The sequence below is a fragment of the Crinia signifera genome, chromosome 1, assembly GCF_055691185.1.
Source record: "Crinia signifera chromosome 1, ASM5569118v1, whole genome shotgun sequence".
NCBI lineage: Eukaryota > Metazoa > Chordata > Amphibia > Anura > Myobatrachidae > Crinia > Crinia signifera.
The window spans coordinates 115,408,438-115,420,142 of record NC_139217.1 but is presented as its reverse complement, the minus strand read 5'-3'; the positions used below and the strand labels follow the sequence as shown (position 1 = coordinate 115,420,142).

At 41.1% G+C, this 11,705-nt stretch overlaps 1 protein-coding gene across 1 annotated transcript; it reads right to left on the bottom strand.

Moving 5' to 3' along the window:
• Positions 1 to 443: 443 nt before the first annotated feature.
• FGB (fibrinogen beta chain) lies at positions 444 to 10,149 on the bottom strand. The gene is made up of 9 exons (XM_083172016.1): positions 10,015 to 10,149; positions 9,791 to 9,811; positions 8,571 to 8,777; positions 7,044 to 7,227; positions 5,435 to 5,662; positions 4,680 to 4,793; positions 4,076 to 4,198; positions 2,203 to 2,488; positions 444 to 1,194 (listed from the first exon to the last, which is right to left on the bottom strand). The coding sequence occupies exons 1-9, from the start codon at positions 10,096 to 10,098 to the stop codon at positions 966 to 968; spliced, it is 1,476 nt and encodes a 491-aa protein (XP_083028142.1). The 5' UTR covers positions 10,099 to 10,149; the 3' UTR covers positions 444 to 965.
• Positions 10,150 to 11,705: the final 1,556 nt, after the last annotated feature.

Genomic DNA, 11,705 nt, shown 5'->3' with positions numbered 1-11,705 from the left:
TGTGACAGGGCAGGTAGAAGCTGATTGGCTGGCTGTTTATCACTCTCCATTTTATAACTTTGTGAAGCTTGATACATCTGGCCTACAGTATATGAAAAGAAGAAAATGCATTGCGTCATATAATATTAGAATGCAAATAAACTGATAAGCCTCAAAATGGCTACTTGAGGCAGAGTTCCATTAGATATCACATAATATGACTTGTGTAAGTTAGAAGCACTATCTGGAAATATTTTACCGACATTTAACCGACATAGACACGAAAACAGCAAGTCAGCAGAAAATGAGCAGCAACATAAGTATGAAATAATATATCCATAACGGCATATGTTATAGCATATGCCGTTATTAAAAATGCGATGTCCGGCGAAGGGGGGCCGCGGATGTTATAACATCCCGCCCTTGGTCTTTTTATCTTGCATATTCCAGAAAAATTCAACTGATTCATAAAAGTACTTCAGTGACTTTATTATTACATAGCTGTTCATTGGCATCACCATAGCAAACATGTTTTATAAGATCTAATGATCAACCGAGTCAAAGTCATGCAGGTGTTCTAGGCTCATAGAGTAGCCAGAGGTTATAGTCAGTAACAAATATTTAAGCATAAATACACACGGTAGTGTCACATAAATGGTTTGTTATTGTACACAAATACATTCTTAGTGTAGCAGTTTCCATGTAATTTTTTGAACATGTTTTCACACTAGCATATGAATGTCAGTAAAATGCTAGATGTCAGTAAATAATTTTTCTAAAGTTGTTAGTACTGTAAAAACATATTTTAAAGGCCAGCAACTCTGAGGAGCTCAACCAATTTTCTCCTCTCTTCAGATCATAGATTGACTTGAACATTGCACATGCTTGTGTTTCGTGTGTGTGGTGTAGCCCATTGGCATTGTATAGGCTAATGGCTGTCAAAGTTCCTCTGAAGTAAGATATGATGTCCGTCTCTCTGGGCGTTTTTAATTGCTGAACTTTGGTCGGATTTTTATGCTTATCTTCTTCATTGAGTACCAGGAATCTTTCCAGTTCATATATACAACACCATCATCTGTGCCGTGTTTTGTCATGTCTGGTGAGTAAATGCCACCCCAGTAATATCTGCCATTAGGATTAGCAGAGTGGCATCTATTGTACCACCATCCGCCACCATCTTCTTTGGAGCACTGTTTGTTTGGATCTGCATGTATCCTACAGATAAAGTAAAAGACTGACTTTAATATTCTTAGCTGTTATCAGTAAAAGAAAAATATCATGCAGCGCCTTAATTCTCTCTACTATATATATAGTTTGATCATTTTCACTATATAATATTATTATATATTTATGGAGTGGTTGGCATTATTTAGACTAGAGCCATTTGAAAGAGTTTTAAACTATATAACTCATATGTATTGCACAGTTGCATATTTTTTTTACAACATTATTATTTACAATGTACTTCTTGTATTCATCTGGATAAAAAAAACAAGTGCAAAATATTGCAGACGCTCTGGCTTATACAAATTCACGGATCTCATATAAATGGACATTTTGGTAATTTAGACATAGGGCAGGGCTGGGCAACACCGGCCCTCCAGATGTTAATGAACTACACATCCCAGGATGCCTTGCATCAGTTTCAGCATGGCCACATAGCAAAACTAATGCAAAGCATCCTGGGATGTGTAGTTCATTAACATCTGGAGGGCCGGTGTTGCCCAGCCCTGACATAGGGGGATATTCAATCCCCGTCGCTATTTCCAACTGGGGGAAATAGCGGTGGGCGCCTACACAATGCTGTCTTTCCCGACAGCATTGAAGCGGCAGCTTGTCATAACGGACCAAACTTTAAAAGCAGTCGGGCCCGTTTTGCAGAAAACGGCCATGTATTGTTGAGATCACGCAGGAATCTCGGCAATCCAAGGCCGTTTTCACAGACACGCCCCCTTTTCGACAACCGGCATACGTGACATTGAATCCCGTCCTGTTTCTATGGTGTGCAAAGGGGAAATGATTTTTGGATTGGGGGGGGGGGGCATGGCTATACTTTGTTTGTGCTCTAGGGCCCCTAGTGAAGGGGGGGGGGGGGGGCATGGCTGTGCTTTGTCCGTACTCTAGATACCCTACAGAAGCACAGGTATTTTGTGTGTGCTTTTTCAGTGTCACTATCTACAATAGAACAAAAAAAAGTGCCCTTCAAAGACAGTTCATACATACCAGCCATCGTTGTCTCTGTCATATGTACTGAAGAACATGGCATTGTGTATCGTCATGGTTCTGTTCTCTCCTTTCAGTTGTGGTGCCCCTTCTAAAAGAGCATTGCCAGCATTTCCCTTGTAGCCACTGACAGATATCTGGTATCTATTTGCCTCATTTTGTACCAGGAACCCAGAGTACTGTGCAAAAACTTTACTGCCGCTCCAGTCTTCCATTTCAATTAAGGTTTCTGATGGTGCTAGGTTGGTAAGTTGGCTAATCTTTTCATTACCCAACCAGAATTCACCTAAGCAAATGATAAATAAAATGTTAGTTAGTTTCTGATCATACAGCCCCACTCCTTCCTCTTTGTTATCCCTGCACAAACCCTGCCCACAGAGTTTCCCTCACAATAAGAGCTGGGCTGACATATCGTACCTTCAGTACACATCAGAACTATGTAATGAAGAAAATAATCCCTCATTCCATCCTTCATTACACTGCACGGCGCCAAAAATGCAACATCATCTGGTTGGCCGTGAAGCACAACCAATTGGAAGATATCGCTAATGACCATGTGAGTGCGCAGATTGGCCATACACACTGAACAATCTGGCCGATATGTTGTTCCGATTTGGCTGAAAATGACATATTGCTCTGCATGGTTCTTCAACCTGTGGCCCTCCAGATGTTGTGAAACTACATGTTCCAACATGCATTGCCACATTTTTTCCTATAAGAGCATGCCAAAAAACCTCAGGGCATGCTGGGACATGTAGTTCCACAACATCTGGAGGGCCACAGGTTGAAGACCTGTGCTCTAGTGTGTGCCCACTTTTAGCTACTTATTATTATCCGTCCTGCTCAGGGGACTGGATCATCAAGTGTTGCTGTTATTAACTGTCTCTCATTTTTTTGTATCATTGTCTCACTGTTTTAGTTATACGTCCCCTTTACCCTACAAACACTTGGTGGGGCTATATAAATAAATAACCTTCATAAAAATACGTCTAATTTATATTGTATCTAATGCATGTTAAATATCTCCAGTACTAAAATACAATAAAAATGTAATACTGTATATTGTATATTGACCTGTATATAAACTTGTACTGCTTTTAAGTTTGTTTTGTCACCTGTTTTTCCCCATGGCATTATTCTTAATAAATGCTCCCTGTAATGCTTGCAACAAGAAGCTGGTATATGCAAATATTATTTATTGCATTCTAGGTTTATCAATCTTTCAATGCTTATTGCCTGCCTCATGCTCATACCCAAACAATTAGTATGTATAAAATATAGTTGACATACTATTTACTGCAGTGGCGAATTATTAACACACTTCAACCTCTACATTGCTTCAAGGGAAATGTGAACTTTGTTTATGGGAAATTATACTTGATAGACTGGAGTCCTGGGCCCCCTTTCTGTCCCCACAGACCCTCCTGATGGCTGCCCTGCTCTTGTGCCGACTCCGGCTGGGCCATCTCTGCTCTAGCCGGAAGCGCTGTAGACTACTGCACACATGCAAAACACAGGCAAAATGGCCGTCGCACTTTAGTGATGGGTAATGGTTGTTGAAACAGCTCAGCATTCTGACCACCCACATCACCAATTGTCACTTACATTCTAAAATTGGATACAGACCAAACACTTAAATGCCTTTAACTGGTGCTTTCTGATTGTGAATAATCAAGCTTTTCCCATTATTTATACAAAGTTTACTACAGCTCTTCTTAATAATAATACAGTACTTTAGTGATGGTTCCTCCCGTGGCGCACCCACCACTCCCTGCATAGATCTGAGACTGTTGTGGAACCCTTTCTCCATAGCTTTGAAGATCAGACATGTGCTGTGACCCTGCTAGATAGAGAGAAGTCACTAGAATATTACCTGGCATGTCACAGATTTTCTTTCCTCCATCACGAGCAATATTGCCAAAGCCATTTTTGTAGGCATCCCAGGTTCTACCAAACCCAACACTGCCATCTTGTCTGTTCTGGATGAGCGTCCAACCTGCAAATTGTAATGATTGGATGACAGTGTAAATGACATGACCTCAGTGTTAACAGCATGTGATATTACATTACATTAAACAGAATTTGATGGCAATTAAGGACCACCTAGCCCATCCCGTCTGCCCCATAATTTTAAGGGGTGTTTTTATATATTTATTAAGAGCCCCTTCACAGTTATACAGTACTGTATATCTTTATTTTGGACCATATAAATATACATTATACACTGACCTCAGGTAGGTCTGACCAGGTATGTATTGTAAGCTTGTATTATGCTGCCATATTGCACCAGGCTATATTCTGCTCTGTCACACCTTGTACCTGTAATTCTGTGTAATATACATGCTACCTTTTCAAATCTTTTACAATGCACTACTGCTATCAGTTCATCAATTATAGTTAAAGGGAATACCCTCTTTATAAATAATAATAAATGTATGGGTGCCCCCAATTATGATAAACCTATTCAAAGCACTCACCTCCATCTTGTGTGGTCATATCACAGTACACTTTGTATGGTCTGAAAAATCCATCTGGTTGAATAAGATACATTTCTGATGTCTCTCCACCTTTCCTGAAAATTTCTTCACATTCTGCAATACGGTAATAAATATAATTCCAGATAAATTATAAAGAAATGGTTGTGTACTAAGCTGTTCCAAACCAATGACACATCTATATAACCTAGACAATAGTAAAATAATATACAGAAAGTATAGAATTCCTTTATGCAACGTACTGTACTAGTTGGTTCTCTTAGGAGGGTGCTGTGGGTACATTTTGCCCACCACAACCCCTCCAACTGCCTCCGCTGTGCTCAGTGGGCTGAACAAAGCAGGTTCCGGAGCAAAGGCTTATTCGACCCAGGACGCCGGCGGCCAATTAAAATGCTGCAAAGGCTTTTGAGCCAATCAGAGCTTGCGTACCGGCAGCCAATCAGAGCGGCTACCGGTACGCGAGCCCGAGTGGCTCACCAGCTGGTGCTGCATTTTAATTGTCCGCCGGCATCCTGAGTTGAAGAAGTCTGCGCTCCGGAACCTCCGGGCGAAGAGGAGATGGGGAGCAGGAGCCGGGTTACGGTAAGTCAAGTGAGGATGGGGGCACCTAGGGCCTGGACTGGAACTGAGTCCCGGGCCCCAAAATTCCTGATGGCAGCCCTGCTCTTGTGTTCTTAATGTGTTTGGTAGGGTGTATAGCTAGTGTGTCCTATGTGGAATAAAACAAGCAGCTCTACCTTTGCCTGAGACCACGGGAACATTGCAAGATGTAACACATGGAGATCTGCAGTTCTCTGACTGAGAGGAAATTGTGTTTTCCAGCTTTTGAATTTTGGATCGCAGGTTTTCCAATATTTGGCGGAGGATGCGTATGCTGGATGGCACATTGTTGTCCAGATTTTCCTTGATGAAAGTGTACTGCTGCTGCAGGTCATCACCGTATTCATTTATAACATTTTGGTTATCTGAAAAAGAAAGGTTATATAATTACTGTACACTTCATCTGTGTGTGTGTGCATGGTACCCTAATGAGATATGTCAAATACACTTGAATTTATGTTTATATAATAAATATCAGAAAACTGCAGTGGCTGTAATTAGGTATGCTACCCCGCAAATGTGTGGTACTGGTACTGATCTACCAGATAAATCTGAGGAGTCATTTCAGTTAGGAGCATTGGAGACTACAGAGGAGGGGCTGCAGCACAGTTTAAAATTCAATTAGGTGAGCCACACTCACTGCCACCAACTGCCATTCCAAACTGACGCACTAGCTGTGGGTGTGGCTCCCCTATTTGAATTTTGGGCTTTGCTGTAGCCCCACCTAAGTGATGGTAATTTGCTCATTCTGGGGGTTAAGTGCACTGCGCTGAAATACTGTACAGAAAAAAACAATAGAGAAGATGGAAGGGCAATCTAGGGGCAATGAAGGGTGCCATTGTTAGCGTTCAAATGCTGTCACAACAGCACATCTCCAGCATAGCTCCTAACCAAGTAAACCCCAAAGTCCACATCTGTGCATTAAAAGCCATAATGTACTGTAACTAAAGGTGAGTACACATTAGACAATGTGCAAATAACAGCGATGTCATCAATTATATCCCTGGAACTACCAGACAATGATATAGTGTGTACACACTGGGCCTAATTTGCTGTTTATCGAGCCCTGTAACGCTGTCCGCCAGGCGAGCGAATGCCCACCCCCACCACTGCTTTTACATCCCCGCCGTAATGCGAATGGATGTTTTGCGTAAACATCCATTCACAGTAGAGCGTACGGGCCCAAATTTATTCGATGGTCGCCGACCATCGAATGATTTCTGACCCATCCATAAATAAAAGTCAGTCTAGGCTGACTTTTATTTACCTAGAACATGTCGGAGTACGGGACAGGTGCTGACGTTCAGGTGGGAACGCCCAGTGTTTTGCTGGGTGCATCCACCATTTTGGAGGAACGCACAAAAAACGCTGGGCATCCCCATGTGCCACCCACCTGACCACCTCCATCCCGCGCAACCCCAAACTTTTAAGTTTATGAAATCAGAGATTTCATTGTAATTTCGCGTTCTGTTATTTGGGCTACAATATGTCTTTATTCTAAAGCAGGCCACATGGATCATCATTTCATTAGTTTATGTGATTGTTTAAGATAAAACTGAGCCAAAGACAATGCAAGGGCTGGACTAAATGAATATGTCCAATGTAGCCTTCTGTACAGTATGTGTGTGGATGGTAATGTAGAATGGCCACATTGCACGTGTCTCTGGCTCTCACTATTGATAAAGCAATTCTAGCTAGTGCAATGAAGTCTCATGTGGGTTAGCAAACAGTAGGGTAATATATTACCATCACTTAGTTGTTGTCTTTCCTTGACTTTATCTCCAAGAATGCTAGCATACTTGTATATGTTTATAGTTGACTGTGACAGGGCCTTCACTCTGGGCTCAATTTTAGTCAGGGAGTCTTTAACATTCTTCTCTTGTTTCAGAAGTGCAGTGCGCAGTTCACAGCCATTAGGACATAACACTCCCTGGGAGAATGATATACAAGAAATGTATGAGTAAAACACAATGGTAATTCCCAATCTAAACGGCTACACTTACAAAGGTCCTGTAGAATCACTGTGGAGAAAAGCAACAACAGATTATGAGAAATAAAGGATTTGTACTTAAACTTTGTAATAGTGGGGGATATTTATCAAAGTTTGGCGAGTAAAGTGGAGAGATATAAAGTACCGTACAATCAACTATCATTTTTCAAATACAGCCTGTTAAAATGACAGAAGCTGATTGGTTAGTAGTTTATCTCTCTCCGCTTTATTTCTCTCCATTGGGTAGATGAATGAAACAGTGATAAGGGAGGAGAAGTGAGCCAGATGAGAAGTGGCCCATGGCAACCAATTAGCACTGAAGCAACATTTATCATTTGCGTACTATGAAATGATACAGAGAAGCGGATTGGTTGCCATTGGCCACTTCTCCACTGGCTCACTTCTCCTCCCTTATCACTGCTTTATACATCTAACCCCAGGTTTGATAAATATCACCCATTGTTCCTAATATACCCCTACAGTTGTCCAGGTAGTGAATGGGCAGGATGCCTGGTTGGTGCAATGCTTCTTGGTCATGTAATAGAATTTGGTGTCCAATAAGGCAGTTCTCATCCTGCATATTGCCAATCAGTGGCCCCAGAAACGATTCCAAGATGCCACTTGGGGTGCTGGTTGATAGATTACCTCTGAATAGCGATGGTAATTAAGGTTTTATATTACTAGCCATAATGCTAATTGTGATAAATCAGGAGGCAGAACCCAAGAAGACAACTTTTCAATGGTGTAAAAACATTGTACATTCTCATGCAAATAATACTTTTCTATTAAGTCCAAGTTATGGTATAGTTCAGTATAGTACAAGTTACGTCATTTGTTAATATTTCATTATATATTTTAATAAATTAATTTCTCTCTAAAAAAAAACTTAAACTCCTACTGTACAACAATGTTTCCCAGTACTACACACAATCATGTCTCCCACTCCTAACAATAACACAAATTACTCCAAAAGAGTTTCCATATAACTCCACTAAAACACTGCTCACTCTTTTAAATGATGTTTTACTGATGATTATAATTCCTGATAATCCTTCCTAGCCTGCTGACATTCCAAATAATCTTCTATTATACTCAGAAAAAAATGCCTAATTGCTATATATCAGTCATGATGTTCACTCAGTACATAAAACCCTAATAAAAGGACAAGCCTCTTTCCAGTAATTGGTTCCTACTCTACTCTTGACCCCAAGCACTTATTTCCACTCCTTTCTGTTACTCTATTAACATCCCCTTTTGTACTATAAGACATGCAATGCTCATACCGTCTGTTCATACGCATGTTTACAGCCTCCTTCATCTGGATAGACTACGGCTTCCTTCTTCTGCCCTCTAGCTGGTGGCTTGGTTGGACGTAACTGATAGTATCCTCCTCCTCCACTGGATGGTTGTGAAGGTGGGCGTCTGGTGGGAGCTAACTTTTGTCCTGGATTAAGTGGCCTATGTCCTCTTGCATCAACCTCCTCAGCAACCTGTTAGAAAAAAAATCAGTTAATCTAATGTTTAATAGATCAATACAAATTAAATTGAGATAGACCTATGGATAAAAGAGGGGGGGGGGGGGGGGGGGCAGATAATGTTTTCCAAGGTCCAGAAATGTTGGAGGTGGGTGCTGCCCAGGTCCACCCCACGTAACACTTCTTTCCTATCATTGTCAGCAGCATCTCTCTCCAGCCCATAACAACAGTGATGGCCATCAACCGTTGATGGTTAAAAATCATCAATGACTGTTGGTTATGTCATCGATAGTGGAGATCCAATAGTTCTCCACCACCGGTAGCATAGACCTTCACAAGCTTTTTTATTTGTCCCTGGAGCCAGGACATAGATATTAGCTCCACCCACTGATTTAACCCAAAAAGCCCCACCTCAAGTTATTTGGCCTGCTGGCTGGTGAGTAAATGAGCAGGGATGATTATCAGTGAAACCATTGATGGTCACGCTCTTAATTGTTTCATCCCATTGAGGTTAAAGACCAAAGGTACCATCGATGATTAACAGCCAATGACCATCCCTACAACAGACGTTGCTGTGTGCTGGGGTGAAGCAGCCTTCTGAATCTGCATGATGTGCAAGGTTATAGAGGGGACCGAACACACTGCTTTGCCCCCTCTTGATTTGCCCCTGTATAGAGGAGGCAGAGGTGCAATCAAATCAGCGACCTTAACTGTGCTATGCAGTATGGTGGTGCTATATATAAATAATAAATAAATAGTGCAGTCTGATCTGAGTACTTTGGAAAGCATTTCTTCCTATCTTCTTTGGTAGAACAAAAAATCCCTCTCTGAGATGGGATGTTGCCCTTAGCAACCAATCAGATTCTATTATCTTCTAGAAGGTGCTAAATAAATAAGTAGAATCTGATTGGTTGCTATGGGCAATATCTAATCTTCAATAGAAGTCCCATCTTAGTAAATGTTCCCCTAAGTTTCTGCTTGTTCTTTACGACACAAGAATGACAGTATACAGAGTTACACATTAATACCTTGGCTTTTGGTTGTTCATCCTGCAAAATATATAAAAAGGACAGTTCATTAAAATGACACAGTCACATTGCATATTAATGCCATTAACGTAATATATGGTCACAGAGTATAAACAAAATACAAATTAAAAACTAAACAAAGGAAGCATTATAGAGATGTGTAAGTGAACAGAATAATCATTAGCAACATGATAAATAAAATAATGTTAGCATCGTGTAATTACCCCATCTTCTTCATCGTAATCACTGCACCACACTGCCGAGGCGCAGAGTACTAGTAACAAGGCCACCCTCATGACTTTAGCCATGCTTGGTTCTAATGGTGTCTCACTAAGTAACACTTCCTCTTATAGTTCTATGGCAATGACACATGACCTCCTGTCTGGCCTCTGATAGGACGACACTGTCCCAAAGACTCCTGCCTTGTTAATAGGTAATCTGCCCTGTTACTCTGCTTACAGGAAATGTGGGACTCAGGTATGTCAGGCTGAATTCTTGCAAAATTAGGATTCAGTGTCAGATTACAAAACTAAAATAATAGTGAATATTCAATTCAGTCAAAAATACTGAAAGCTTTCTTCTATTTGCACATGCACATGCAGTATTATATAGTAGCATAGTAAGATATACATGGGTTGTGTCAAGGCTGTGCAGGTAACCTAAGGTTATCATACATTTTGCTAATGTTACAAAGTAACCAGTTATGAATTTTAAATGACACTTATTAATACAAGATTGAAGACTTTGTATATGAGCTGGGGCAGAGGAAGATTGGGAGGTATTATCTAAACATCTAATAATAGGTATTTTACTGACATTATTAATGAAACAAAGGATATAGGATTGTTTGCACTTTGTGATTGTCCTAAGGGTTAAATAAACGTGAATCACATCACTTCCTAAAGCCGCAGTCCATACTTATGTGCAGATAAGAGACACCCAGTTAGATCACCACATTACTTTGTGTTGTTGCAAGTAAACTATTTGTTCCCACACGGCATAGTTTAAACAGTGATCAATGAGGTTTTTGGTATCTGGTTGATATGTCTACAGTGTCTAGGTCCATGTCCAAACTATGGCCCTCCAGCTGTTGTGAAACTACACATCCCAGCATGCTTTGCAATAATTTTAGCATTCCCTAATAGCAAAACTGTGGCAAGGCATGATGGGACTTGTAGTTTCACAACAGCTGGAGGGCCATAGTTTGGAAACGTCTGGTCTAGGTCAACAAGCAAAAAGTCTACATTGACAAAAGGTAAATGTTGACATGAGTTTTTCACTATCTTTTGTCAATGTTGACCTTTTGCATGTCAACATTTTTGCGTCGTCCTATTGACTGTCCATAGACACTGTAGACCTTTCTATCCACACCTGTTTATTTAGGGATCAATACTATTAGCTGTGATAGGGACAAGTTGCTTCTGCAAAAGCATAGAAATGCCAGCAATGGCAGAGCAACTTGTCCCCTCTTGTGGCCTGATGTCATTGTCACCCAGGCCTATCAGATTTTTGGTCCGCAGTCCTCCGGTACCGTAAGTGCGGCATATAACCAAACATATTTAGGCTGCAAATACAACTTATGGATTGAAACTAAAATATGGTAGAAGTATTGCCTAGGGTGTCAAGGAGCCTTATAGCCCCCATACACTACTGCCATTTGGTCCGATTTGACACAATTCCCATGGATCGGGCCAATAAATCGGACCATTCGCATGTGTAGACATCCCATCTGACCCGATACGTGGTCCCGTGCGCATCGGGTCAGACCCTACAGATTGAACCTGCTGCACTAAAGATTTATCAAATCAGTGACAATCACGGGTGCTTTCTAAGAAGGTATTGGGTCCAATTCCATAGGAGTGTGCCAGGGCACCGCTGGCACACACCTATCTACAGGTCCAGGCAGTTTGCTGGG